This window comes from Leptonotus elevatus, chromosome 3 (assembly GCF_054856555.1).
Source record: "Leptonotus elevatus isolate MCC_2025b chromosome 3, RoL_Lele_1.0, whole genome shotgun sequence".
Lineage (NCBI taxonomy): Eukaryota > Metazoa > Chordata > Actinopteri > Syngnathiformes > Syngnathidae > Leptonotus > Leptonotus elevatus.
In genome coordinates this window covers 25,413,660-25,440,106 of record NC_141241.1, presented here as the reverse complement: position 1 = coordinate 25,440,106, position 26,447 = coordinate 25,413,660, and the positions used below count along the sequence as shown (strand labels likewise).

General features: G+C 40.4%; 1 protein-coding gene across 2 annotated transcripts in view; it reads left to right on the top strand.

Annotated features, from left to right (window-relative positions):
• otog (otogelin) overlaps positions 1–26,447 on the top strand; it is a 59,579-nt gene that overhangs the window by 17,620 nt on the left and 15,512 nt on the right. Inside the window, exons 21-37 of one of the 2 annotated variants that reach the window (XM_086071298.1) lie at positions 3,315–3,389; positions 3,676–3,723; positions 3,814–3,975; positions 8,016–8,123; positions 8,576–8,714; positions 9,382–9,516; positions 10,706–10,852; positions 13,047–13,166; positions 13,269–13,385; positions 14,985–15,141; positions 15,258–15,284; positions 15,452–15,622; positions 16,011–16,289; positions 21,874–21,991; positions 22,076–22,155; positions 23,216–25,449; positions 25,531–25,641. In XM_086071298.1, the coding sequence (XP_085927424.1) occupies positions 3,315–3,389; positions 3,676–3,723; positions 3,814–3,975; positions 8,016–8,123; positions 8,576–8,714; positions 9,382–9,516; positions 10,706–10,852; positions 13,047–13,166; positions 13,269–13,385; positions 14,985–15,141; positions 15,258–15,284; positions 15,452–15,622; positions 16,011–16,289; positions 21,874–21,991; positions 22,076–22,155; positions 23,216–25,449; positions 25,531–25,641 (4,228 nt within the window). Of the gene's footprint in view, positions 1–3,314; positions 3,390–3,675; positions 3,724–3,809; positions 3,976–8,015; positions 8,124–8,575; positions 8,715–9,381; positions 9,517–10,705; positions 10,853–13,046; positions 13,167–13,268; positions 13,386–14,984; positions 15,142–15,257; positions 15,285–15,451; positions 15,623–16,010; positions 16,290–21,873; positions 21,992–22,075; positions 22,156–23,215; positions 25,642–26,447 lie in introns of both variants that reach the window. The other variant, XM_086071297.1, reaches the window with a different exon arrangement.

The following is a 26,447-nucleotide window of genomic DNA, read 5'->3' as shown; positions in this document are numbered from 1 at the left end:
CAGCCATCATGATTACCGATACCTTGAAATGAGGCCGGGTATCGGTCCAATGCAGATACCTGTTATTGTACTCGTACCTATTAATATTGCTGGCGTGGTGCCAAAACCTTGAACCTCCAAATTGGCCATTTTTCAAGAGTCCCTAGAAACGACATGTTTGCTCAACCATTAACATTACATCCTCAAAGAGAGCAAGCCATTTTCAATACTTAAGATTGGTCAGTAACTTCTAAAAAATAATACACCCACCTTGTGGACTGACCAATAGGACAGATTTTTGAAAAAAATATGAAATTTACCAAATTGTGACTTATGTTGTTTCGGCCCGACATCCATAAAAATGGACTCACTCACATTTTCTTCCATATATTAAAGAGAAATACGCAAAACATGCATTTTTGCAAACAATACAGACAATTTTAACACTTTGAATAAATTTTTATTAGTGATGAATGAGTACCGGTACCAGGTATGCACTGCAAAAAGTAGTTTGAGGGTGGACACTCTACCACAAGACCACTGAGCTGGTGGTGCATTTACTGGAAAGAGGAAAAATTTGCTTAGTTTTTAAAAAAAAAATGTATTTTTAACAAAGGAAAAAATGCTAATAATAAAGAGGTATATTGATTTTTGTCTGATTTCAGACTTGTATTTTTCCCATTTATCTTATTACTAGATTATGCAAATAAAATTTAAGAAACCCCGGTTCAGGGCTTTTGATGCTGGTTAGTCATCTTAAAAAGTGGAAAGTATTTGTTTTGAGTCTCACAGTACTTAAAACGGGATTTTAACACTCAATGCCAAGACTACTTGATCAAATAAGATAATTAAGTAATAAGTATATTAAGATAAGCAGAATGATTTTGTCTGACAATCTAATTTTAAGTAAAAATAACTCAGCAAAATAAGCAAATTTAGGTTAAATTTAAGAAATTACAACTTACTTAGTAGTATCGGTACTTGGTATCAGTGACTACACAAGAGTTGAGTACTCTGGTATCAGTCTGATGGGAAAAAAGTAGTATTGAACATCCCATATTTTTATTTTTGGAAGCTAAAGTCTATCTAAGAAAGGCTGCAATTCACCTTGTGAAGCAAGTCAAGACAAACAAAGACAGGCAGAAACATAAAACAAGCACTTGAGCAGTATTTATATTACGCAACTGTATCCCCTACCATCTTGCAAATCCTTAGATTTATACACAGAGCAGTTGTGGTTGCACATACTATACTTTTTATCCTGCACCAATTCTGGGCTTTACCAAAAAGCAAGAGGATGGGTTGTGCTTGTTGCTGAAGTATTTAGCTAAGATCATGCAGTCGTCCTAAGTGATATCTATGGTCATCTTGTGTACTCTGTTATAATGTGTGCATTTGTCACGTGTATCAAAAGGACAGTGACCTTCGAGCCTGACCACCCAGTCAGGTAGACGGGGGTGTCCCAGCAAAACAGCCCCTCCTGATCATCCCCAAGGCCACCCCACAGGCCAGGTGCAGCCCACCCCTAGGGCCCCCCCAAGCCACGGGAACACACTGACCCCAGGGTGGAGGGGCCGCGGGTGGGATTGGAGCATGGAGTGGGAGCGAGCAACACTCACCCCGACTGGACGACAGGCCTCGTTATGCAGAATTAAATGTATTTAGTGATATGAGGGATACACTGTCGTGTCTGGGTTTTGGTTTCACTGCAAAAAGGACAGTAGACAATTTAAGAAAGAAATGTAATAAAATAAGAAAATTATTATTTCAAATAAGAAAAATTGCCTGCCATCAGGACAAGAACATTTAGCTGTAAGATTTTGAAAAAATACGAAAATAATACTAGGCCTATATCAACCACAGCAACAATAGCATTTTTTAGACTAAAACCAAGTAATATAGACTTTTTTCAAGCTGTTATATGTAATACAATTTTCTTAAAATACATAATTTTTCATTACGATTGACCAACTTCGTCTATACAGGGAGTTACCAGGTCCCACTTTTTATTATCTTTGATATGATCCAGCCAGGGATTGAACCCACAACATTGCAGTCTAAGGGTAGACACTATACCACTAGAACACTGAGCTGGCAGCATATTTTCATGGTAAGCAAATACAATTAGCTCAGAATCAGCAGTTTATATATGTATTTTTCCATTTATCTTATTACTATCCATCCATCCATCTTCTGCCGCTTATCCGAGGTCAGGTCGCAGAGTCAGCAACTTTAGAAGGGAAGCCCAGACTTTCCTCTCCCCAGCCACTTCAACCTGCTCCTCCAGCGAGATTCCAATGCGTTCCCAGGCCAGCCGAGAGATATAGTCTCTCCAGCTTGTCCTGGGTCGTCCCCCGGGCCTCCCGCCGGAGGGACATGCCCGGAACACCTCTCCAGGGAGGTGTCCAGTTCAGGGCCTTAGATGTTAGTTAACAACAACCATCTTCTGGATGCCATAATACTTAAAATATGAAAGGGCCCACCTCGCTGCCGAACGGCTTCCGCGAGCCGGCTTCCGCAAACCGGCGTCGCGGAGCGAGGCTTCCGCAAACCGGCGTCGCGGAGCGAGGCTTCCGAGAGCCTTCGGCCTCCGCGAGCAGCCAGGGGATTCCGCGCGCTAACGCCGCAGGGCCCGCCTTACTGCCGAGGGTCTTCCACAAGCCAGTGAGCAGAAAGTAACCATTCCCTGCTCTCTCGTGAAGGTCCACTACCGCCCGCAGTGCCGAGCCGACCAACTTTGGCGAGTATTATAATGAAGGTGGGGGGAGGGGTTCAAAATTGTGGGGGTGGAGTTTGCGCTGAGCTAGTGATGTGTAAAACCGAAAAAGGTGGGGTTAGTGACGTATAAAACCGATCTGCTGAAAGAGCCCGTTTGAGAGTGCTGTTTGAGCTGTGTTGACACACGCTGCTATAGACAAGGGAAACATGCGTTGTTTTCCTCACAATTCTGGGGACTTTGTCAGGGTGGGGGAACGCATATTATGATCAAAAACCTAAAAAAATTGCAATTTTCATTTTAGGTCTCCTTTAAGAAATCATATCTTACTTAAGATTTCAGTTTTTGCAGTGTTGAGTATAATTGTAGTTTGGTGATTCTGTATATGGACCAAAAACACTTTCCAAGAAAAAAAAAAAAGGATATTACCGTACTTTGCTGGGCAAGCAGCATCAGTGACTAACATACGTGTAAATCGAGTAAATCGCTCCAGTGAGTGATTTGGCAAGATTGGTTTTATCGCACTTTTTAAAGGAAAACTTTGTTGGCAATTGTTAAACCTACATTTGCATTCATGCTCTGAGTTGTGCTTTTTGTTTTTTTTCTGGTGATATTGCAGGAGTGAGTGTCCTTGCAATTTCCTCGGTGCTGATTATGAACCAGGAGACGTGATCATGACATCAGCAGGTGTTCAGTAAGATCTTCCTCTCCATCTCTGCCTCTCCTTTATGTTTAAAATGGACCTACACCCTACATAACACACACACACACTCTTGTAACTTGATTATAATGACTGAGGGAGAAAGACATAAGTGTTGGATTGTTCAAAACTAAATATAAATATTGATTCCTTAGCCCCACACTGAGATTTAAATAATAATAATAATTTAATTGTGTAGCTATCTTCCTTTTTCTTTCTAATACGTCCTAATGTGCATCAGTTCATCATCATTGTGGCTTTTCTGTTGTTGTCCTTCTAGGACGTGTCTAGATGGTAAATTTGTGTCACAAGAAACAGATGGTGGTGAGTACAAATTGAAAACAAACCGTGCCTTTACAAAGAAAATGAATGGTGCTTCGTTTTTTGACTCTTTTGTTCTGTCCTGTCTTGCAGACAGTTTATGTCCTGAGAGTCAGTCATACCACAACTGCTCTGAGGGTGCGAACGACCTCCTTCCTGGAGGAGGTGTAGCCTGCGAGCGCACTTGTGAATCTCACCTCCTCAACCTGACCTGCTCAGCACATGAGCCATGTGGCAGCGGCTGTATCTGCCCTTCTGGGTGAGTAGGACATGACACAATCACCAGAATGAGGATTACACAATCCTTGTGTATTCTGAGGAATTTCAATCGATTTGGTGCTGTGTTTGTTGTTGGTTTTGGATGTGGACATGGAAGATAAGGAAAGTAGATTGGCTCATATAAGGCAAGGCAAGGCAGCTTTATTTCTGTAGCACATTTCATACAAAAGGCAACGAGCACAAGACACAACACTTACAAGCAGCAACAAACAGAAAAGTAACATATACAGACTGAAGAAAAGGGGTCCAAGGACTGACCCTTGAGGGACCCCACATGTAATGGCCATTTGATCAGAATCAAAATTTACAAAGATCATAAAGTATCTCCTTTTCTTCAAGTAGAACATGAACAATTTTAGGAGTGCTCCATTTAACCCCACAATATACTGTCTCTGCTCACTATTTCTGCACACTACCATGTTCTTGGACACATCTTTCAAACTAACATCATCGTAGTCATCCAAAGAGTACCCCCACCATGAGCACAGTTATTTGATCCGGATAATCCAGACTGGCTACATGCCCAAAAAGAGGGTTAAGTGGTTTTGTTCTGTGAGACCAAGCAAAAAGTCATCATGATAACAATGCACACTGGCTGTGGTTAAAGAAATGTATCCTAGTTAATGGCCCGGGTCCCTTTCAGTGATGACTGGCAGATGGCAGTGTGTTTTGTGCTAGGTCAAGGAATTTTTGCATTAATCAAATGCTGCTACATTAGCAGAAATTTGGAAGCATTTTGGGAAGTGCATCTAAAATTTCCAGAAGTTAGGTAAACAACAAACATTAATTTGTCTGTCTGTAGCTTCAGTACATCAATAGTCACATCCATGTCGAAATGAAACTGGGAGCTAGTTTTAAGAACCCCCCCCCGCCCAAATCTTGGAGACATATGGAGAACCAGATATGAAATGGAGAACAATCTTTTTTTCCAATTGTCCCCAAATTGATATATTACTGGACAAAACCTTATGGGGTAGACGCCACGGACTTCCAACTTCCCGGTTTCACACATCAGCGTTGTTTCCGTCCACTGATGGCCGCGTTCCAACACGCGCACCCCCCAACCGCGCGCTCCCACCGATGGCCGTCTCAACTCTCTAAAATGCTTCGGATAAATAAGACAGACACACGACACACTCACACCCGTCGACGGGAACGCGCAACCGAGAGGCACAAAAGAACTGGGACGCGGCCCACACGTTGCAAATAGGAAACAGAAACAAAGCTGATGTGTGAAAACCAGGAAGTTGGAAGTCCCGCCTCCTCCGCGGCATTTACCCCATAAGTCACAATTTGGTAAATTTAATATTTTTTCAAAAATCTATACTTTTGGCCAGTGCACATGTGCGGGTGTCATTTTTACGAATTATTGACCAATCTATAGTGTTGAAAATGTCTTGTTCTCTTTGATGATGCTATGTTAATGGTTGAACAAACCATTCTCTGAAAAGTGATGATTTTGGAGGTCCAGGGTTTTGGCCGATGCCAGCGATATTCACATGAAATGGCTATTTAGTGCACACATTAGAGCTACGTTGTGGCCACAAATGAGTATTTTTATGACCAAAAATGTAAATTTTGTGTCATCTTAATTATGGCCACAAGCTTTTGCTGCAGCTCTGTAAAAATATAAGAATTAATAAAAACTGTGTCTTTGAAGTGATGACCAATATTTTTGTAATAGATTGCCCATAAACCAGTAACTACTTTCATCTTACATTGTCCGTGAACGCATGTGATCAAATTTCTCAGTGGCAAACTTCCCCCTTCGCCAACATGAGGCCGTGAGGTGCAACAGTGTTATTGTGAACGTCATGACACACAGAAAAGGTTAGCCAGGTGCACAAACAGCTCCTGTGACCTTCAGGACTCTGCGTCATTAGCAGCGTGACTCATTAAGCCCAGTGTGAACCGAGATGACCTTTAAAATGACAAAAACTTGGACACCATCATTTTATATAATTGATAGTTTGCAAAGGAGAGGGCAACGGTGTTTAATAAAAAAAAAAAAAATGTTAGAAATTTCACATCAAACCACATTAATAATATTTGACCACAAACAACTTATTTTTTCATGAATACAGTACGTATTTACAGTTATGACTTTAATTCTGATAGATACTGCAATCTAGACTAACATACCGGTAATTGCTCTGATAATTTCCCTTTCCACATCACACTTTTACTTGACGGAGATCACAGGGCTCAATTGCTACTGCTGGATAGGTCAGTGACAAAACGGACATTTGGCAGTGATGTCATCTACACTGTTTAAATGACAAACTAGTGACTAACAGCATTGTGTCCGTGGAAAGAGACACACACATCACGCTAGATATACAATTTTGATTAAGTTAAAGTCACCACTGCTTTTTCTTTAGTCAATCTTCAAATTTATTTACATTCAAAATAAGCAGGTTTGCCCGTTTGCCTCAACTGTAAATCACAATGGCTAAATTATCTTCTGCTGGGTGATTAATGTAAAAAATGTTGGTTTATCCATAATGTGCACATATTTGTTGGCACAATCACAAATGTTGGCGACTTTGATGTGAGTAATTGATACGACAAGTTGGCTGGTGGATAAAGGCAGCTGTTAACACCGTTTTATCTGGGGTGTAACTCAACTCAGTTGAATCGGGGGTTTTCACGAGGGGTCATTCAGTTTGTCACTACATTGTCTGCAGCCTCACTAGAGGATATAACTCAGCCGTTGATATTACAAGATACTTATCAGCTTCGCATTGCAGAGCGAGGAGTAAATGGAGGAGGGGAGCAGACAAAAAAAGATTGTCCCTCTCTTATTGTGTGAGAATCCTAATTGTCCAGATTTCTCATGTAGGTAGCGAATCCAACCACTTTTTATTCATTGGTGCTCATTCATGCAACTTGTCGGCCCTCTTGTTTGCTAGCGTTATTGTTCCTTTCTGGATGTGAGACTGCTTTGGTTCTTCTTCTGACCCACAAAGAGTTTATTTTTCTTTCAAGCTCCCCGATATCTGGTATGTACTATATAAAGTATAAACGTGTACTCCTCCTATACAGGGTATGCGGACTGGCTTGCCACATTGTGCAAATGAAACATGTAGTATTTTACTATAAATTGTTTATGCACAAAATTGTCAATTGCTCCAAGTAAGACTTTTGAGGATTTACTGTAACTCATCTAATCATTTCCTCATCTGGAATCGTTTTATAAGATCAGAGTTACGTGGTGGCCACTCGCTCACCACCCCACCAACCACTTTACATCTTGGGGAACATCTCAATGCATGTGATTTTCCTGCCATTTTGACATGGATGCAGTACTAGATCACTTGATAGTCTGCCACAATAAATCTTTCTTTAGCAAAGAACGTTTGAATTTTACAGTCAATCAAGATCATTATTTTCACACTACAACAAATGGCTGAAAAGTCATTATTTATCAAACCAGCTACAATCACGGTTTCTTGAAATAAAATGCATACATATCCAGAACCTTGCTCAGCACATTCATAATGCAAGCTGGAACAAACCTAAGTAAAAAGCAACGTTTAATATTGTGAAAAATGGAAATATTTTTGTCTCATTCAGATTTTTAGGTATGATTTGAATGAATGGGCCATGAAATTTAATCGATCACTCTGATAGGCTGTTAGTTAAGTGTATGAGATGGACGTAGACTATGAGATAGTACACAAAAGCAAAGCAACAGATAATAAAACGTCGTTGTTGAGTAAATATAGCTCAACAAAATTAGCTTTTTATTTAGACTCGTATTATAAGTGCTTTGAACATGTTTCTGCATATGTGTCTATTTTTTATTTCATGAAACTGACTAGTATGCTATTGCTATACAATAAAAAAATAAAATAAAAAAATGTAGTCGCCTGACACCCCTAGTTTATAGTAACTCTAATGCAATCACTCCTTGATGATCGTTGGTAATCACCACTTCATTGCATATTAGACGTTAATAGAATGATTCCAAAGATTACACTCACATTCACAACTTGTACCAAATGCTTTTGCCACCAGCTTGTTGAAACATGGAGACGAGTGCTTTGAGCCTGAGGCCTGCCCCTGTCTGTGGAAAGGAAAAGAGTATTACCCTGGCGACAAAGTGTCTTCCCCCTGCCATCGCTGGTATGTCTACTCAGTGTGTTTAATGCTATACAGTATCCACTATAGATTTTCTCATATCTGATTGATTCTTCATCCGTTGTGTATCTAATGCAATGAAACAAAGCACCAACAGTATCGCTAAATCATCGTTTTAGCTGACCTAAAATCAGTTACTAAGTGATGAGGTAGTCAGAACAGTGCAAGTGTCCACCTGATATCATAATTATATTATCACAGAGGAGAAAAGGCTTGGAAACAAAGTGGCTTCTTGTATGATTCTTTCTGCTGTTCATCAGTGGTGAAAGGAAACCCTCTCCCAGTGATCTCACTCTTTCTGCCCATTTGTAGTGCAGGTAGAACATGATGATGACAACCTGACAATGAATAGTGATTCAGCCGTTTAGTTATTCACTTCCTTTATTCAGCTGTAGCAGTGACAAGAATTTGATCCTAAAATGTTTCTGTCTTTGTAGTGTTTGCCAGCATGGGAGCTTCCAGTGTGAGTTTCGTCCATGTGCATCCATGTGCACGATTTACGGAGATCGGCATTACACAACTTTTGATGGCCTGATCTTTGACTACATTGGTGCTTGCCAAGTTTATCTCGTAAAGGTATTTAAAGCGATCTTTTTCATGACTGTGGTTCAGTATGTGATCGTGTTAACCAAACAGCTCACTGCATTTCTCAGTTTTCCTCATCAATTTTTATTGTTAAAATCTCAACCATTACAATCTGCGTTGGAACATTTACTCGCTTGCATTTTCCCACCCAAAAAATGCATGTTAGGTAAAATAAAGACTCTCTGATTTGTTTGAAGTTGTGAGTGTGAATGGTTGCTTGCTCTGTAATTTACTGGTGCTTAATCCAGGTGGTGACTAGCACAGGGTGTATGCCTGCTCTCACACAAAGTCATCTGGATGGGCCGTACGTCAGATTATGGCAGAGGCTGTGGTTTATTGTAATCCCTGTTGAACCCCTTGAGAGGTTTGTCTGCCAATGCAATTGTCAACACTTCCATCAAAATCATTTTCCATTCAAACCATTTGGTATTATCGCATCACAGCACTGTATCATGTCATGATTGTTGATTGTTTGTTCTTTATCTGGTGTGCTCATCCAGTCTTCTTTTGTGAGACCAGTGAAATGGCTGTCAATGACTTTAATTCATAGCCAGACAGTATTCATGTCTGAAAATGAATGGTGTGCATTTCAAACATCCATTAACACTTTGACAGCGCATTAAGACGCTATGCTTTCTGTTTTTTCCCCCCTGCACAGAGCAGTGCTGATGTGATTCTCAGTGTGACAGCAGAGAACATTGACTGTTTTGACAATGGCATAATCTGCAGGAAATCACTCTTGATCAACATTGGAAGATCCTTCATAGCTTTTGATGATGACACTGGGAAGCCTGTAAGTCACATATTCTAGTTTTGTGTCATCCTTGATAGGGCAAAGAGTCACCTTTTCACTACTTGAGCAGGTGTTCAAAATTAACCAAGCACTCCTAGTACTGCAAAAATGCAGGGCCTAAATATTAGACATAAACACTTATTTCAAGGGGAAATTACTTGAAACTAGTGAAATTATCTGCCCATGCAGCAAGTTAATTTTATTTGACAAGAAACCTGAAATAAGATTGTAAAATCTGGAAATGAGTAAACGCAGACAGAAGTGAATAGGCTTAAAACTCAGTACAAAATGCTTATTTTTTTAGAACAAATTACTTAAAATCTAACCCCTCACTGCATAAAAAGCCATACTTAAAAATGAGCAAAAATTTTCCTCAAATTTTCTTATTTATTTTTAATCTGCCAATGGGGTAAGCAAAATTTGCTTGGCAAGAATTCTTAAAATTAGCGTATAAATCTAGCCTCTTAAAAACAGTAGCAGGTCTTAAAATTAGAAAAACTTAAGACATATTTTCTTGAAACAGAACATTTGGTTCCAACCCTTAACACGGGTGTCAAGCAGGGAGGTAACGGGTCACATTTTTATCAACTTTGGTATGCAATTACGAGTAGTGCAGTTCTGAAAAAGCAGCCGTCCATATTTTGTTGTTGCATGGCTGTGTCAATAATGTGAAATGTGCTTAAAAAAACAAACATCTGTGTTCAAACTTTAATTGGCATTCTTAGTCCCTAATTTCTCAATTGAGTAGTTGTGTAATTGGTTATCCTCTTAAAACGAGAAAAAAAGAAGTATTGCTCCTCTGCTGGTCATTTCATGCAAACCATTGTGCAAGACATTATTTGAGCTTGTTATGAGTATTTTTTTCTTAATATTTTTTATTTCTTATTAAGAGAAAGTCTTTAATTTGAGATAAATTTTCTAATGCAAAAATTATTTTCAAGATAATTTTTCTTAGGCTAAAAATTTGAAAATATTTCCCAGAAAAAGTGTTTTTTTTTAATTTACTTTCTTAAAAATCCTTTTTTGTAGTGTATAATTTTCCTTCAGCCACCCTACTAACATCAATAATGATCATACTGAAAAATATGTTGATGTAGGATGATTTCTTATACAATATTAAAATTTTGTGGCAATATGTGATTCTCTCAATTCAAAGCACACATATAATATTTGACTTTATGTATTATAGAACCCCACTAGTGTCATGGGAAGGAATCAGAAGATGGTCATCTGGCCTGCCGGCTACTTCACTGTGATTAACTTCCCAGAGGAGGACGTCACCATCCTATGGGACCGTAAAACCACCATCCACATCCAGGTTGGACCTCGTTGGCAGGTATGTGCACTGCAAAAAGGACTGTAGAAAATTTAAGAAGAAAATATAGTGAAATAAGAAAATTATTACTTCAAATAAGCAAAATTATCTGCCAACAGAACAAGAACATTTTACTTAAATGTACCTGTAAGATTTTGAAAAATAAGAAAATAATACTAGGCCCATATCAACCACTGCGGTCTTGAAAATAGTATTTTCAGACTAAAAACCAGTAACTTTTTTCAAGTTGTAATAAATAGAACTATTTTCTTAAAATACATAAGGATTTTTTTTTTTTACAGTTGGATAACTTAGGCTATGTGTCAAGCAGGGAGGTAACAGGTCCCATTTTCTTTGTCATGACCTAGCCAGGAATTGAACCCACAACCTTCAAGTCTGAGGGTAGGCACTCTACCACTAGACCACTGAAAAACTTGAAAAAAGGAAAAATGAGTTTAGTAAATGCAACGAAATGAACCATATTGCACTCGTCTGTTTTCATACTTGTATTTTTTTCCATTTATCTTATTACTAGATTATGCAAAATCTTAAAATAAAAAAACTAATGAAACCCTCATTCAGGGCCTTTGATGTTGGTTAGTTGTCATCTTAAAATGTGGGAAATGCTTTAAAGGTTAAAGGTTTTAATCCTCACAGTACTTAAAACTGGCTGTTAACACTCAATGCCAAGACTGCTTGATCAAATAAGACAATTAAGTAATAAGTATCTTAAAATAAGCACAATGATCTTGCATGACAATTTCATTTTAAGTAAAAATAACTTGTCAAATCAAAATAAGCAAATTTAGGGTAAATTTAAGAAATTATATCTTACTTTAGATGTCAGTTTTTGCAGTGTGGCACGCTCACATTTACCGGTCGGTTTGTGTTTTCAAGCAAAAGAGGGGCTTATCAAGGTTTCCATGCAGTTTTCTTCTAAAATGACATCATATAGTCATTATGAATGCCAAATTTTCAGGTTTCATGAGTTTATTTATGCTATTAGGATATAAATCACATTTTCATTTTAAATCATTCACTCCCAGCCATTTTCACTGAAGCAAGCCCCTTTCGCTCCCGGGTGTTTTATGACTGATTTTGCAAGGCCCACAGAATATTGTGTTCTACTGCTATAAAAACATGTCACCTACCAAAAGAAAGATTAGAGTCTCTTCTTTCATTAGGAAAAATATATATATTTCTATCTGTTTCCGTTTTGCAGCAATTAGCATTAGAATACAGTGGTACCTCAGAGTTTGAACACAATTCGTTCCTGTGAAGTGTTCAAAGTCCGAATTGTTCAACCTCCGAATTTTTTCCCCCCCATAGGAAATAATGTAAATGCAATGAATCCGTTCCCAAGCTCTCAAAACTGAAAATTCCTATTTTAATTTATATTTATGTAAAAAACATGTACACCCTGTACAGTATTTAAACAATAAAAAATACCTTACCTTTTTTGTTTTGGTGTGATGGCCCGAGTGGATGAAAAATGCTATGTTAATGAATGCATGCTTTAGTTCAGTGCTGAGTTAATGTATTTTACATTGGGCATATTGTTAGACTACCAAGGGGTCCTTCTGCACTGTTTAGCATCAGGCACGTTGTTGAACAGCTAAGTTAGTTTTTGGGAGCAAATGAGTTAATATGTACTTGGCCCACTTCCCTTTTCCCATCAACTGTATGTTTTGCTGCTACGTTTCTATTTGCCAATTTGTGTGCATTTAACCATGAGTACTAGATCAGTGAGGCTGCTGGTTGCTAGTGTTTTGGTTATTGCACTTGAAGCAACAATGGCTACTTTTTTTTTTTTTTTTTACAAAATCATCGTTTAGCAGCCTATTATATTGTTAGACGAATCTAATGTTAACATATCGACGGTACATGCCAGACATTGATATCAAAAGAATTTGAGATCAAACGGCTTGTTTGAACACCTTAAATTTGTGTTAAATGTTACATTTACAATAACTAACTTCAGTAAACAAAGTAAACTGGACATCAAATACTTGCAGTTGTTGATTTGTATTTACCACATTGGTTGAAAAATAAATTAGATTCCAAGACCGCAGCGGGAGACTCAAACAACAACAAAATAACAGAATTGTTGCTTGTTTATTTCATTGCTTTCAGTTTTTTTGTCAAAAATGGAAATGGTCATGAAAAAGCTCTCCTTGTCCAAACAAAGGTTAATTCCGCTCAATGATGTATTCAGGGGAAGCTGAGTGGCTTATGTGGAAACTTTGACATGAAGACTGTAAATGAGATGCGCACACCCGACAACATCGACACAACAACTCCACAAGAGTTTGGAAACAGTTGGACAGCAGCTGAGGTGCGTCAAAGTCATTGTGAATCCCACCATGCCTTGATCATCAACAATTGATCATCCAGCTGAATATGATGTGATGTTAATTCATTTTTAATTTGTGTTCAGTGTGTGAATGGTCCAGATCTGAGACACCCATGCACTCTGAGCCCACTCCGAGAGCCATTTGCCAAGCAGCAGTGTGCTGTCCTACTCAGTGAGGTCTTCCAGGCCTGCCACCCAGTGGTAAGTCATAAAGCAACATCAACTTTCTCTATATTATATTACAGTGAATGAAAAAGGTTATAGTTACCTTTAGATGCCACAAGATGGTGACAAAGCACTACTCTTGTCTAAATGAAACTCCTAAATTCACTGCCCCCCAAGATGCAACAAGATAGCGGCAAAGCACTGCTTTTGTCTAAAGGACAATTCTCAATTGACTTCAGGATAGTTTCTTGGCTCCAAGCGGCCACAAAATGGCAGAAAAGCACAACTTTGACTAAATGAAGCTCATCAGCTCACTTCAACATAGTTCTTTGACACTAACATGCCACAAGATGGCACTGTTGAATAATAATATACCACATAGGGAATAACAGTGCATGGATTCCCCTCTCGAAATCAGGCAATATAGGCGAATTCTGAACTGCAAATGTTTGTTTGTTGATTACATTTTATATAAGCAACCATTCACACTCAAATTCACACATTAGGAAAATTTAGCCTTTAAATAAACCAACATCCATGTTTTTGGAATGTGGGAGGAAGACTATAGAACGCCACAGAGATGAGATTCAAACTCTGTACCTCAGAACTGTGAGACTGACATTCTAACCACTAGGCGACCATGTTTCCCACACCTGATATTGAACATGACCTTAACTAAATGTTTGTTACATTCACCTGCTGCACTTTATCATTGGTTGAACATAGTATTAATTTTAGCAGACATTTTTAAATTTATAAGTCTCGGTTTTAGTCCAGTTTCAATAATGCTTGTCAGTTTTTTATCATAGTTAGTCAACCTCATCCCGTTTTTAATTAGTTAACTTTTAGTCGACTATAAATCTAGCATTTTAGTCTTTATTTTAGTCCAAGAAAACACAATTTTATTCGACTAGTTTTAGTCAACAAAAACTGTCAACGTTTTAGTCTAGTTTTAGTCAATCATTTGACCACTGTATATTTTTTTGTCAGCAGATAATGATAAACATTTCAGATCTAAAACTATTTCACATAAAATCTTCTCTCATCTTTTTGACTTCACACACAATTACAGTATATCAACAAGTGGCTATTATGGCTCCATGCTACGAGCTAGTAAATTAGCCAATTTTAGTTAGCGGTCGGATTAACATTATTGTTGGAACATTATAGCTGTTGAATTAATATGATGTTATAACTATAATTTACTCTTTTTTTTAAAGGTTTTACCGTGAATCACCCTCCTGTCTGTCCCATGTGTTTGTGCATGTTGCACTCGCTCGCTGCAGATTTGAAAGGGGGTGTGTCACTATGTGTCACATGACAGTGTCACAGTGACAGATTAGCAGAGACAAGATTTTACAAAATCATATAATTTTTGTCTCGTCTTTGTTCATGAACTAAAATGTCCATAGATTTTATTATTTTATTTTATAATAATTTTTTTTAATTATTAGTATTTTTGTTATTGTTTATTAATGAGGGTTTAGTTTAGTCTAGATTTTGTCTGGTGAAAAATGTGCATTGATGAAAATATTTTTGTTTAGTTTTCATTACCGAAATTAACACTAGTTGAACAAAAATTTGTTTTAACCTCCTCTTTGAATAGACTGCTTAGAGAGTTTTCTTGACACTCAGGTGGATGTTACCTGGTTCTACATGAACTGCCTGGCAGACACATGCGGCTGCAATCATGGAGGGGACTGTGAATGTTTTTGCACTAGTGTGGCAGCGTACGCCCACCGTTGCTGTCATCAGGGTATTCCTGTCGATTGGCGCTCCCCGTCTCTGTGTCGTAAGTTGAATTGTAATACATTCATCAAAAAAAATATCCCTAATATATACCGGTATTCATGATCAAATATTTATTTTTCTCATATTTACTGCCATATGTGCACTTTCTCTCTGCAGCATACGATTGTGAATTCTACAACAAAGGTACAGCAGCTTCTCTGCTTTGTTTACGTTGATTACATTTTTCTGCAGTCTTTTAGCGTTTGTGCTTGATTTAGGTAACCAAATAGGACACCCTTAAAAAAAAAATCATGACCACAGAATGAACCACAGGTCTTACAACGTGCAATAACACAGCTTCATTTCTGCAGTTCTTGGTAAAGGCCCTTTCAGGTTGCTCCCCTTCAGAAATCGGGCTTCAGTGCTGGTTGCCAGCAGGTCCAGCGGCTCAGTGTTTGTGACGCGAGGAAACCTCAGTGACACCACCGGCACCTTCTCACACTTTATGATGACACCAGGCCTGAGCAGAGCCCGACCACATGGTGGGTTTCTCTATATTAACTCGACAGGGTTCAGCTTTACGACTGGTCATTAATGGTCAGGATCAACAGTTCATTGCAAGAACTCAATCTTCGGTCATTTCTCAGTTTTTACTAAAAGCTTGTTTGAGTTTTTAATCTGTTGTCTGAGCTTTCCTTTGTGCAATCAGGCCAGGAATGTGTATTTGATAAAAAAATAATAATTCTGTTTTATTGGTCTTGTCTTGGACTTTCAACAAAGAAAAAAAAAGAAAAACATCTACAGAATAGGGGGAGATGATTTCAGGCAATATACAGATTTGCTTTCCACAAACTGATCCCATAACGATGGCTACAGTGTAACAATGAAAATTCAGTATCTGTTGAGGGTTTTTCTGTTCTTCCCCCCCAGACACATCACGGATATCCTTTGAGGCAGCACACAGACCCAATCACTTTCTGTATGTGAGTCCCAGTGGCCAGGTGAAGCTGCTCAAGTGGGAGGAAAGCCAGACTTTCTGGGATGGAGCCACCTTTGTGCTCCATAGGGACACCTGGGTCTCGGGCTATGACTCCCTGGAGTCCCACGCAAAGCCTGGATTCTTCTTACATGCCACCCTCCCTCACATCCACCTGCTCAAATATCGTCACACTGACAGCTTCCGCAAGGCCACCCTTTTCAAACTCACAGGTATTACTCACTGTCTTACTACAGGAATTCAAGTTAAGTTGAATAGCACCTAAACTGATGAAATAACAATAGCTGTTTGTATTTTCGTGCAAACTCAGCAGGCTTATTATTCATGCCATTATTCATGATGTTGTAGTTTCTGCAAGAGAAGCTGCGTGATAAATTATTTCCTTTACTAGGTTATTCAGGCTTCACTCAGCTGTCCGTGAGGTCTTGACACAGGGTTCAAATGGTGTCAGTGCTCCTCCTTGGGGTCAACACTTCTGACTTTATTGTTAGTGCAGCTAAAATCAGAGAAGCAGTTGTCACCTTTAAATAACCAATTCTTATTATGATGCATGTAGAAATGAGACAGCATTACAATTATAGTCAGGCTTGTCGATATGGGTACATTCTGTATTTTCAAGTCACATTTCAGGTTCCATATCCATTTACCTTTTGGAATCCATAGTATTGAGGATCAAGACTGCCAAAATAAAAAATAAATAAACAAATAAATAAGTAAAGGAATAAAAGTGAAAATAAAAACAATAAAGAAATATAATTCAAATATTTAATACAAAAAAATAAATCTAAATGGAATAAAAAACTACACACACATACACACAAATCTCCTTTTTTATTTTTGTATTTATTTTTACTTTTATGTATTTATTTATATGTACATATATTTTTGTTGTTGCTTTTATTTCTGTTTAGATTTATTTTTTGTATAATTTTTTTAAAGGGATTACATCATGGTATTTTAAGCCCTTCGACAGTTAACTATAGGCATATAATGATTAAATCTTACCTTTGACACCATGGCGATGTAATTTTTTGGGGGAAATATTAGGTGTTTTGCTGGTTCTTCCTCTAACACGGTAAACCGCGCCTCTCCCCGTGTGGTTCCTGAAAATTACAAAACACCACGCAGAAAAGTTTTAATTTTCTGCTCCTTTTATTCCAACATTTCCCTCTAGTCGCTAAAACATTCTCCTCCCCAGTCTTACAGGAACTTGTGATACATCACCACATAGTGCAGTAAAACCTACCGATACTTTGAACCATGTTTTCATATTCTTTTCCATTTTTGAGAACACTGAGCACTGCAGGTTCACACTCATTGTGTGCATTTACTTTAGTTATTCTGGATTGGTGTACTCTGACAAGAATCCCACCATGCCTTATTAAGACTACAGCGCCATCCTGACCAATAACTACAGTTGGACCTTCCCACGCTGAACTGTCTGCTCTTTTGTAAAATACTCCATCTCCTGTCTCATACTTTTCATCGGTAGCTCTTAGCTGTTTACGTAGTGCACATTGATCATACTGTTTTTGGCCATAAGTGCCCAGTCAAGAGCTGTTTGCCAGCCACACCCATTTCCCCTTTTCCCCTTCAAAAGGATCTCTGAATCTCCATAAGAGTCATGTTGTGTATTTCGAGGAGTCCGTTGCTCCATGGACTGTATCCCGCTGTAGTTTTCGTCTCAATGTTAAAATTTTCCGCCATGTCTCTAATCTCCTCAATGTTGAACTCGCCACCGTTGTCCGTGTAGATCCGTTTAAGGGCACCGTGGATACTTATCCAAGAGTGAATGAATGAGTTGACAATGTCAGATGGCTTCTTGTTTCTCACGATATTTCCAGCGCTGAATCTTGTAAAGTGGTTGATGATGTGGAGGTACCACATCCCAGGTTCCAGCTCATGTAAATCCATTGCCACTGTCTTATTGTACTCCGAAGCTACGGGCAAACCAACAGCAGGCTTTGGCATGGTCCTGTGATATCTCTGACATATCTCACAGTCACGAATAATCTCTTGCAGAATGACTAGACAGTCTTTGTCAGTATTGCCAGAGCTTTGAATAAGCCACTGCAGCCGGTCTGCGGAGGTGTGGCCAAATTGCTTATGAAGCTTCAAGAGAACTTGGCGTTTTTCCTTAGAAAAGATCTCTGTTGTGACATCAAAAACTTTGCCTTCATTGCAGTCCACTTTTGTATTTCCAGCTCTAATATCCACACAATAGTGCCCCGAGCTTGTGAACTCAAGAGGCACTTGTTGCTTAAACTTGACAACTTTGCCATTCTCCATGTCTAAAACAGTTCCTCCTCTCTTTAATGACTTTTTGCTTAGCAGTAAAGGAATATCAGCAGAAACAACTTCAGTTTCAATGTGACATGTTGTTTGTCCAATTTTGGCTTGAAGCTTTACTGCTGTGCTGGAGTGCACCACTTGACCATCTCCAAATCTAAAAGGCCTGCAGCTTGGAGATTCTGTTTGCAGCAATGTGTTGATTTGACTATGGTTTAGGTCTTTAATGTAATTATTCAACCACTGCTTTCCGCAAACAGTATGTGTGCATGCAGTGTCAATGATGGCCGATCCCAGTGATTCGGTGAGAAATATTTCAGAGTCTGTCATAATCTTTGCAAACAGTGTAATGTTACACTCTTCCACACTTTCATCTTCTGTCAACTTGACTTCATTCTTCCGATGAGGACAGTCTTTAGCCCAGTGGTACGTACTCTGACAAATGGCGCACTTTGTTCGCTAACCATACTTGTCGAGTGGATTAGTGCCTTGCTGAGGCTGCCGCTGTCCTCTCTGGTAAGTGAAGTTGTTCTATCTGAACTTTCCCGGTGGTCCAGACTTTTGCTTTGTGAAAAAAACTGCATCCTTCATTTCGCTGTCGTTGTTTCCTCCGGTGGCTTTTCCTCTGAGAATCCTTTTTAATGCTGACTTCATCGATGCAAATGTTAAATCCGTGCACGCCGTAAGTGCTAGCTGTCTACTCTTTTCCTCGAGATACGCCGTATCCAGGAGTTAAAACGCCAACACAGCGTCTGGCAAGGTCATGTTGTACTTCTTCATGCGGTTGTATCTTTGCTCAAAGTCTATTATATAGTTTGCCATGGACACCGCGCCGTCTTTCGATATCAAGTCAAAATACGACTATGCGTCATACACGCAGTCTTTTTCTTCTCTCAAGAACACTGTATCCAATTTAGCAAGCAGTGTTTCCATACCGTTGTCTTTGTTTAGATCGTCCGCGGATATTTCCAAGGCAGTCTCTCTGGCTCTTCCTTCGATTCCCAGCGCCACTGCAAGTGTCTGCTTCTTTTTGTCCAAATCCATTACAAGTCGCCACATGCTAACTTCATTTTTCCAGCACTCGTATGGCCTGGCTTCGTCGAATTTCGGCTGTACTTTATAATTGGAAACTGTCCTCTGCTGCCATGAAAATTCCAAGACACCACGCAGAAAAGTTTTAACTTGCTGCTCCTTTTATTCCGCCATTTCCCTCCAGTCGCTAGAACATTCTCCTCGCCAGTCTCACAGGAACTTCTTCAGTTAGGTTCAGCCAGAACCTTTCTGGGATTTTAAGATGACCAATTGTCATTGCACTTTGGCATGGCAAATGTGAAGGATAATCGATTGCTTTGAATTCATTTGGACAGAAAGTTTACTGCTAAAGACTGTTTTTGTCATTATCCCATGGAGGTCTCAGAGAAAGGTGTGCGTTTAGTCCGCAGAGATGGTGAGGGGGTGGGTCCGCACCTAATGATGCCATAAAGGCCGAGATACACCAATCCAACGTCGGCCAAATGTGACTGACGCCTACCTTCTGTGGTGTCGGCCAAGACGTCGGCATGTCGCGTGGAAAAATGACGTAAATACACACCGCACAGACACCGACTATTACTCACCTTCAGCGCATGCGCGAAAAGTAATTCCCCTCCGTACCATCGAGGGCGGTAGTCATTCTTCCTAAAGGCAACTGGCAACCTCTTTATGGGGGCGGGATATAAAAACGTAAACAACTCATAACGGTGTTGACAGCGGCGGCCAGCTGGCGAAGGGAAAACGGGCGCTGGAACAAACTTCGTCCCCTTCTCATTCCCGAACGCATGGATGTACTCTGTTGTGGCATATCCTGGACCCTGTCGACTCCTGGCTGCCTAAAAGCTTTGGCCGTGCTGCCCTCCACGTTTTGGACGCGTTGCCGATCTCCAGCTTTTGAAGGAGCTTCCTCAAGACCGGCGGACGGAAGGGCCATGCACCCCTGCTGCTCCCACAAGGATTGACGAACAAAACGTTTATTTTGAGGGAGTTTCTCCTTTCCAACAACTTGGATTTCCTCTGCCTGACAGAGACCTGGACTGTCGCTGGTGAGTCCACCGCTATGATTGACGCTCCAAGGACGTCGGACCGAGGTGGAGGAACGGCGACCATTTAAAAAAAAAAATTATATATATATATATATATATATATAAACATTTAAATTATGTCTATTTACCACATCGATCACAGCTTTGGAGCTACCTTCTTTGAAGTCGGCCAATCTGTCACTGTGCTGTGCTGTGTCATTTACCGACCTCCAAAATACAATAAGGACTTTTTAAACGACTTTCTTGCTGAAATATGATCATATCCTCTTTATGGGGGACTTTAATATTCACGTGTGCTGTCCTGAAAAACCATAAAGTTGAGCTGAGTACTGTTTATCCGCGTTGTCACTTGCTCTTCTTGCCCGGTGCGCTGATTCACTAGCTCACAGCCAATCACAGTGATCAAATGCCCCCGACGCATGTCGAATTTGCTGGAAACGCCCCCACGACGTATTTCAACTCGAACCGACTTCACGACAGTAATTTATAAACTGATCAGACCCAACACTGGTCAGGCCCAACGCTGTCCGACTCCCGACGTCGGATTGGTGTATCTAGGCCTTAAGAGAGAGCACTCGCTCGTTTTCTCAGGTTGGGAGGGGCTGGTCCTTGGAGAGCAGAATGAACTAGAATTTCTCATAGAGGGGTGAATGGAGGAATGTATTTGGGGAGGAATGAGCATTTTAACATAGGTAAAAGCACCAAAAAGTAGATTTTTCATGTTACTGTCCCATTAAATTATCTTTTTAGATCCGTTTTTATTTATTTATTCATTAATTATTTCCCTCCCGGCAATTTGGGTCCTCCATAGATTGTGAGATAGGCTATTTTATGTTTTTCTGCCACTCAATCTTTAAATTAATACTGTTCATAAAGTGTCAGTTTAATGGGATAGTAAAATGACAAATTGTTCCCACTTCTCTATTTCACTGTTTACAACGTTTTTTGGAAAGTTTTTGATTTTTGTGGTCCTGTATAGTGGAATTACAGGTTTAAGGGCCAGAAATTGCAATCGTTACTCGAACTTATTGCAGAGAATGTTGATAGGCGTGATTTCACTAAGAAAAGGATATTTTACTACTATTCTAAATAGTGGGTGCTCAATTGCTTGCTAACTCACTATAACAGTTTGTGCATGCTGTCAGCAACAGGTGTAAAAAGGGCTGCCAAACTAAACAGACGATATGAGAGACAACAGTCAAGTGCAACAAGTGCAAAATTAAGTTTGAAGTGATAGAATTGGAAGGGTGAGTGGAAACAAACATATTACTAAGTTACAGAAAATAACTCTTTTGCTCCAATTATTTTTGATAAAACCAATTGTGACAATGTGCTGAAATGACCCTAACACATTGTGCGCAGTCAAGTTTGTACTGTACCTATTTTTGCATGCTAAGATGTATAGTAAATGTTTTGTGTTTTTCATGAGGTTCTGGCCCAGACGTCCTGCCTCGTCCACAGTGCCAGTGGAGTTACGACTCTTGCATCAGCCCCTGTTTCAAAACCTGCAGTGACCCCTCAGCAGAAGCATGTGTAGCCATCCCACAGTGAGACTTTTTTTGTTCACCATTGTTGAACTATGCTTATGATTGGACTGGTTTTCTGTAAGACAGTTTTTTGGATCTGTGCAGAGTGGAGGGCTGCCTTCCTGTCTGCCCCCTACAAATGGTCCTGGATGAAGTTACTCGTCGTTGTGTCTACGTCGAAGACTGTGAGTAGAATCCTTGATTTCACTGGTGTTTTTTGGATGCAAGTGTTTATGTTATCTTGCAATACTTGTGCATAGCACTCTGAACATAAACACAAACTATCAGTGGTATATCTTAGTGCCAATATCAATTCAATGACATATATGAATGGACTATTAATAGGCCCCTCAACCGTTGCCACTGTTACTGACAACAAGTAATTTTTTTCGCTGAAAAGTGTATGTATGCATGTTTGATGTTAGGATCCCTCTATGGAGTAATAAGAGCCTCAAAAAAATGAACTTCACTGTTTCGATCGACCATTCAGAGTATATGATCTCTGTATCATGAATTGTGACTGGCAGAGGTTAGGTTTACATTTCTCAGCGATTTATGTGTTTCGTTTCATTTCATTTTTGATGGTTCTGACCACCTGATACAGACGAACCTTTGAGTAGCACGCAGAGATATATCTTATAAGGGAAAATTTAAAATAGCCTCCGTACCGATAAAATGTGCATTTAGTGCTTCTCCCAGGCTTACTGGCACAACCCAATGGCGTAAATGTCGACGGTGCAGCCGATTCGTCACACCGGGGCCCCAAAAAATTGTGGTGGGTGGGGGCCCCCCAAAAAATTTGTACCGGGACCTCTCAGCCAGTGGCACAACCGCATGCCATACACCAGTGGTGGGCAAACTCGCTCGTTTCCCTGCTCCAACGCAGCTGATTCCAATCAACAGGGTCGTTATCAGGCTTATGCAGAGCTTGCTGATGAGCTTTATCAGCTGTGTTGGAGAAGGGAAACATCCAAAACCTGCAGGACTCCGGCCCTCGAGGACCAAGTTTGCCCACCCCTGACATACAGTGGCAGTTTCGATGTCGTGAAAGAAAATAACGTGAAAACTCCGTGGAGAAATCAATGTATTCAAGCGAGTGGCAACGTAACATGGCCGCCAGTGGCTTCACTTCTCCCGACACCGAGTAAGCGGCTTTGTAAGTCCATTCATGTAAAAGTTTATGTGTGTGTAAAGTATATCTATCTCTGTTTGCCTCTTACATACTGTTCATGGTTTTGGGTTTAGGTATTAAAGCCCCAGTTATTTTGCCCGTAATTCCAACCAGTGCCATGCCAAGCTTTGGGCCTTTGTCCTCGACAACAACCACTGCATCACTAAAAACTATTAGCCCATCTGCCCCGTCTCACTCTTCTCCAACCACCAAAATCACCAGCACTGCTCCTGCTGTGACCACACCACTGCCAATTTCTGATGAGTCAACTCGACCAACCATCCCCCCCTCCACCACTGCACTTCCTGAACCTCCCAAAACAGCAGCACCTCGTTCACCATTGCCCCCCACTGTAAGGCCTGAGGTGGAGGAACCTTTGTTGAGTGTGAAAGTGACCGAAGCCCATACCACTGCTGAGAGTGCCACAATCAGCCCCTTTGGATCCAGTACTCCCTTTGCAATCACTTATCTTTTCTGGCTAACATCCACCAACAGGCCCACTGACTCCCTCCGGCCTCACTTCACCCCCAAACCCCCGCCCACCACAACAGTAACCACGCGCTCTACTGAGGGGCCAGTGCCCACTTCTCCGCTTGCCGTCGAGGAGTCCACGGAGACTCCACATTCAGTACTGGTGTTCCCATTTGGAACCACTTCTCATATGCCACCAGTTTCAGAGAGTTCAACGGTGACAAAACAGACCACTGTACCCAGATCTACTGATACTACATACACAGAGTCTAGGAGCACGAAGCCTGCAACACTGGGGAGAACTCTCCCAGTCGCACCCATCACTCCTGCTTTACTGCCCACAGCCTCTTTAACCACTTCTTCACTTATTACCCCACCTCCTGTCAAAACACCAACTGCGTCTTGGGCAACAGAAGCATTGACTTCAGCGACAACCACGCACTCAGTCGCTCCAGTTGAACCCTTTAAAACCGGTACAACAACACAGAAGACAATAGCTCCTCCCATTCCTGTGCTTGCCACTGAGACGGTACTTTTAACCACCCCAGCTACTCCTGAGATACCAGCATCATTGCCAGTCCACATCGCTCTGACTACACCTGTGTCCAGTTCTGCTTCTGTTACCTCAGACCAGCAAGCAACATCAAAGACAACAACCATTCTTGAATTTACTGTGTCCAAAATAACTTCTTCCACCATATCAATGACTGCTCAGCCACCCCCTGAGCTTACAGCCATTTCTGAGTTTACTTCCACTCTGTCTACAACTTCAAAACCTCCAGAGATTGCTGTAGCCAGCACCGTCGCAACAAGCCCAATTTTATCAGCAAAATCAACTGTAACTTGGGTAATTCCCAAGGAAACTGTTATTCCTCCACTATCACCAAGCTCCATCACACAGACCTCACAACCATGGCGTCCTCCCCATTTCCTCACCACTTCCAGCCAGCTGTACAGTCCCACAACAAAGACAACACCGCAGCACACGTCTCGAATTGTTCCACATGTGGTCAGTTTGACTAAAATCACTGAAGTACCTCGACCTCCAGTGTCTAGGCCAGTCATCACCTCTACTACTCCATCTACAGTTACAACCACAACTGCTAAGACTACATCTCATAGGATGTCTACTGCAGAATTTACGACCAAGACACATGTTACACCAGAACGTCCCCCGAGACCCGATTTTCCTGATTTTTCTCTCACCATAGGACCTACAAGACCTGCCACTGTTACCACCACCCTCAGACCAGTCACAGTGACGACACATCCAGTAACAAGCAGAATGGAATTTACAAGACATACAACCACACCAATCTTACCTGTCTCTCTACCTGACACAACTTCTTCACCTTCAACAAAAACCTCCCCTGACATGGTCACCATACAGCTTGTGTCAACTGTAAGATCTGCATCTGCTGCTGCTGCTGCAACAACAACTACAACTGAAGGCACACTGATGACCTCTATCAGACTGACACAGAGAGTTCCAGTGACAACAAGAGGTTCAACCACAATCACATCAACCGAGAGGCCAATCACATCCAGGGTAACTATGGAAACAAGACCGCTTGCAACAGCCACCAAACCAACCAGCTCACCAACTGTCACGCCACAGCCAGACAAAACAACTGTATTAGGAGTTCCATCTCCAACCATATCCACATCAGCAGAAGCATTGACCACACCAATAGCAACAACGATTGCAGCCACAACAACACCCACATCAGTGGCCCCACTTCCCATGCCTGAGCCAACCATACCAATCTCTGGCCTGACAACTACAGAATCTGACACTTTGCAACCAGTGACATCTCCACCACTAGATATAACCATCCAGACTCAAGAACCTAGTATTCTTCCTCCTAGTATAACTTCCATCCCTGTAACAACGGTCCAAACAACTGTGCTGGATAGGCTGAATCGCACCAGCTCTGGAGTAACAGCACCTCTTGTGTCTGTGGACAAAACCAAGCCTACATCAGATATCATCACATCCACAACTGTATCATTCACAAGGATGTGCACGGTGAGTTCACTTTACATCATCCACATTTATTGATCATGTTCACTATATTTTCATGGTGCTAGATTATTGTGTAAATGCTCAAAGCATCTTTTTATTTTGCCATATTTTGTCCTTCCAACTACTATTTTTTGACCGATTCGAATGATTCCAAATTCAACATGTTCCAAAAATTCACGCTTAGCGGGAAATTACTTTTCTCCTTCCAAACATTTACAGTTATATTACAATTCAACATTTTTCACACCAAAAATCCCCACTCATTTCAGACATTCAACAATTCACTCCCATTCAAAATTCAAAATGTTCAACTCATTCAATTCACCTTGGGATCAATTTTCAACATTCCCCCAATTCACTCATAGCAAAAAATCCATACTTTTCACTCAGCATGGCACATTTTTAATCAACAAAATCCTCACTCATTTTGATTAGGATTAGTGCTTGGGTAAGGTTTAGGGTTTAAGGGCTCATATCGTTCCTATTCAAAATCCATTCAATTCAATATAATTTCACAAAATTCCATATAATTGCATATCATTCAATATCATTCCAATCATTCAATGCATGGATTTTAACCTCTACTTTCAAGATCATTCTATATCAGGGGTCCCCAACTAAATTGGCAAGAGGTCCACTAACCGGATCAACCCAATTGACCGGGCGGGGTACGGACATGAAAAACACCCAACTGCAATCATTTAATTTTCTGCTTTTTTATTCAATTGCAAACAAGTCAATTAATTGACAAAACAAAAAAATATTTCTTAAATAATTTAATACTTATTTTTAGTCTATTGTTAAAATAT